General features: G+C 45.7%; 1 protein-coding gene across 4 annotated transcripts in view; it reads left to right on the top strand.

Moving 5' to 3' along the window:
- PECAM1 (platelet/endothelial cell adhesion molecule 1) overlaps nt 1-3,493 on the top strand; it is a 109,625-nt gene that overhangs the window by 44,871 nt on the left and 61,261 nt on the right. For 2 of the 4 annotated variants that reach the window (XM_010856412.1, XM_010856413.1), the window contains 2 exons: nt 1,983-2,144; nt 2,231-2,257. In XM_010856412.1, the coding sequence (XP_010854714.1) occupies nt 2,081-2,144; nt 2,231-2,257 (91 nt within the window). In that variant the 5' untranslated portion in view covers nt 1,983-2,080. Of the gene's footprint in view, nt 1-1,064; nt 1,317-1,525; nt 2,145-2,230; nt 2,258-3,493 lie in introns of those variants that run through there. The other 2 variants (XM_010856411.1, XM_010856410.1) reach the window with 2 other exon arrangements.

Genomic DNA, 3,493 nt, shown 5'->3' on the forward strand with positions numbered 1-3,493 from the left:
AAAAAAAGTGAAGTATTGATTATGCTGATTGAAAGAAGATAACCGCCCCCCCCAAAAAAAAAACAATAAAAAAGTACATACTATCTGAGTCCATTTATATACATATTAGAGTTAGCTCTTTGTCTATGATGGGAGTTGCAAATATTTTTTCCAGTTTGTAGTTTTTCTCTTGGCTGAACTCTTTTGGAAGGATGGTGGGCAAAGCAGAACTTTAATTCATAGAGTATAATTTGCCAACATTTCATATTATGACTTCTGGATTTTAAATCATAATTAAACCAGCCTTTGCCCAAGGCATGAGGAATTCTTTTATGTTTTCTTCTAGAACTTGTATGTTTCATTTGTACCTTCAGATTGGTCTATTTGGAATTTATTCTGCTGCGTAGTGTACACTGTAGGATATAGTTTTTCTACTTTTTTAAAAAACAGTAACGCATTTGTTGAAATAAAGCTTTATTTTCTGTTGGTGTGTTCTAAAAGTACTAGCATTGTATATGAAACAATGACTAATTTTTGGACGTTTACTTTGGAACTTAGGGCCGTGGGGTGGGACAATTATCACTCTTGCTTGAATGTCACTTTGAGAGGCAGAAGTTGCTTACTCTACAGTAGGTAAAAGTCACCTTTGACACCAACATTTATTTTATTACTCATGACGTTTCCTTTCTTTTCCTGCCAAATTAAAGTTTGGTAGATGGGTGGGGGTGATTTCCAATAGGTTGCCAAAGAAGGCAGTTTATAGCGGGGAGTGGAAAATACAAAACAACAACAACCAAGAAAAAAAAATAGAAAAAAAAAATCCTTTCTGCACGCATTGCCCTCTGACAGCTCTTATCAAAACATCCAGATTTACATGTGACAGTATTCCAGAGTACCTTTTCAGAAAGTAGCACTGTGACCCCCCAAGGCAATGATACTCACTTTCCGACCATACAATTAACTTGTCCTCTTTCAGCCAATCAGCCACTTTACTAGTGTTTTTTGATCATTTACTAGGCAACAGGCACTGGGCCTGCCACCATGGAGCCAGCGGTCTGCTTGGGGAGGAGGGAAACATGGTAAAAGTGTCTGAGAAAGGAAGGCGAGGGGGCCCAGAGGAAGGGCAGCTCAGTGTGGGGAAGACAGGGGAGTATGCTGAAGGATTGATGCCTCGACTGAGTTATGATGAATGGGTAGGAATTCGTCAGAAAAGGAGAGGGGAAAGGGTACCAGAGCATTGGCAAAGTCACAGACATGTGATGTGTTCTGGGAACTATAAATTTCAGCAACCAGAGGGCAGGGCAAGGAAGGAAGAAGTGAGAGACCAGGCTGGAGAGGTAAGCAAGGGCTGGGCCGTGAAGGATGGGAAACGGACTTTCTCTGGAGGGCAATGGGGGGAGGGCATTACAGGGACTCCCTGACAAACCTGTAATTCAAAAAAAAGTCAGTCCTCTCCACTCCATGCCCGTGTCAGGAAAGGACTTTCTCTGGAGGGCAATGGGGGAGGGCATTACAGGGACTCCCTGACAAACCTGTAATTCAAAAAAAAGTCAGTCCTCTCCACTCCATGCCCGTGTCAGGAAAGGCAGGAGGTCCAGACTTGGGCTGTGTGAGAAGAGACCCCTTGGAGGGGCCAGAGGAAAAGCAGAGAGATATGCTGAGTGTGCGGGGAGAGAAGCCCTTTGTGGGAAGGTTGGAGAAAGGGAGGGAGGAACCTCTCAGGCTGCCATGAGAAGGGGGCCCCCAGACCCAGTGGAGACACAAAGAGGGTCAGGAGCGCTGAGGCAAATGTCACTCATGCCTCCCCCCGACCCCAAACAAACTGAACAAAGCAGCTGCGCTCAGTGGCCCCTCAGGAAGGCCAGTCATTTCCTGAAGAGATATGAGGCCGCCCAGGCATTGTTCCCGGTTTCCAGCATGGCTGCCATTACCTGACCAGCGCCTCGGCCAGTGTGTCCGCAGTGCCTGGAGAGGCTCCCAATCGTGGTCTCTGCTTTTCACAGGGCAGGTCTCTCAACTGCGACTCCAGAGAAGTGTCTTCTGCCCCCCGGGGCATGGCCCCAAAGCAGAAGTAACCGCCAAAGTCTCCGTTCCTCTCAGGATGCAGCTGAGGTGGACCCAGCGGGGCATGATGTGGCTCGGAGCCCTGCTGACCCTTCTGCTCTGTGAGTTCCCACTCTTGCTCAACATCACTTAAGCTTCTTGAGAAGGGAAGCTCATGAAATCAATGTATTTCTCCTGTCTTTTCCAGGTTCAAGCCTCAAAGGTCAAGAAAACTGTAAGTCGTGAGATTCCCATCTAGCTTCATTACCTCTTTCTGTGACTCTTTCTGCTTGTTGGGATTGGTGGGTGAAGAGAGGGGTGATTAGAAAGTGAGTGATTCCACAATTTGTTTTTTGTTGTTGTTGTTCTACCATAAATTTCTTTCTTTTTTTATTTTTAAGATTTATTTGTTATTTATTTCATTTTAGTTTTTGGCTGTGGTGGGTCTTCTTGCTGCACTCAGGGTTTTCTAGCTGTGGCGAGTGGAGATTCCTCTCTAGTTATGGTGCACGGCGGGCTTCTCATTGTGGTGGCTTCTCTTGTAGCCCACAGGCTCAGTTACTCCTCAGCACGTGGGATCTCCCAGATCAGGAATCGCACTGCTGTCCCTCGCATTGCAAGGTGGATTCTTAACCACTGGACCACTAGGGAAGCCCTCTACCATAGCATATCTATTTTTCATATCCCCAATTGTTTTTATTAAAAAATGAGATACAATCAACTTGTTAGATTTATGAAGTCAGAACAGAGTTTAAATTGTCATTATGACTTCTCTCCTAAATGATCTAAAACAGATTAGATATCATCTCCCATCTATCCATGAGGCTATGATATCTAACATACCTGCAAATTATCTGCAAAATACCTGTAATATTTTGTTCTGGGGCACGAGAAGCGGGTTTTTGCCTGACTTTGAAATCTAGGGCCGATTTGAATCATTAAGATAAGCAGGTTTTGTTGTGCTTCATCTGGGACCGAGTGAAGTAAGGGACTGGGCAGGGTCTGGGGACTGAATAGAGGCAGAGCTCACAGAATGAGATCCCCTTGTCAGAGGTCACTTCAGTTGGCAGAAGCAGGGTGACTGGGTTGCTACTTGGAGATGCCTTATGTGCGGCGTGGTGCTGTTTGCTGAGCCCCGGCTTGGAGCAGTCACTCGCGTGGGGAGGGCTCAGGAGGCCGATCTGGCAGGTCTCCTGCCATAGCCCAAGTGCTTCGAAGGATGTTTGATCCCCATGGCAACCCACAGAATCAGGATGTCCATTAGCTTCATAATTAGACTAATTGACCGATGAAATCTCTGACCCTCAGAGGAACTTGTCCAAAAAGAGCCGGTTAGAACATCAGCAATAGAACCTCCCATTCTCGAAACCTGATTGTCTGGAGTCTGGAGCCACAGGCTTGACTCAAATCTTTAAAGCTACTGTTACTCTGTCTCTTGGAGCCTTTTTTTTTTTTTTTTTTTGGGGTACCT

This window comes from Bison bison, unplaced genomic scaffold, assembly GCF_000754665.1.
Source record: "Bison bison bison isolate TAMUID 2011002044 unplaced genomic scaffold, Bison_UMD1.0 scf7180017864371, whole genome shotgun sequence".
NCBI classification, from domain to species: domain Eukaryota; kingdom Metazoa; phylum Chordata; class Mammalia; order Artiodactyla; family Bovidae; genus Bison; species Bison bison.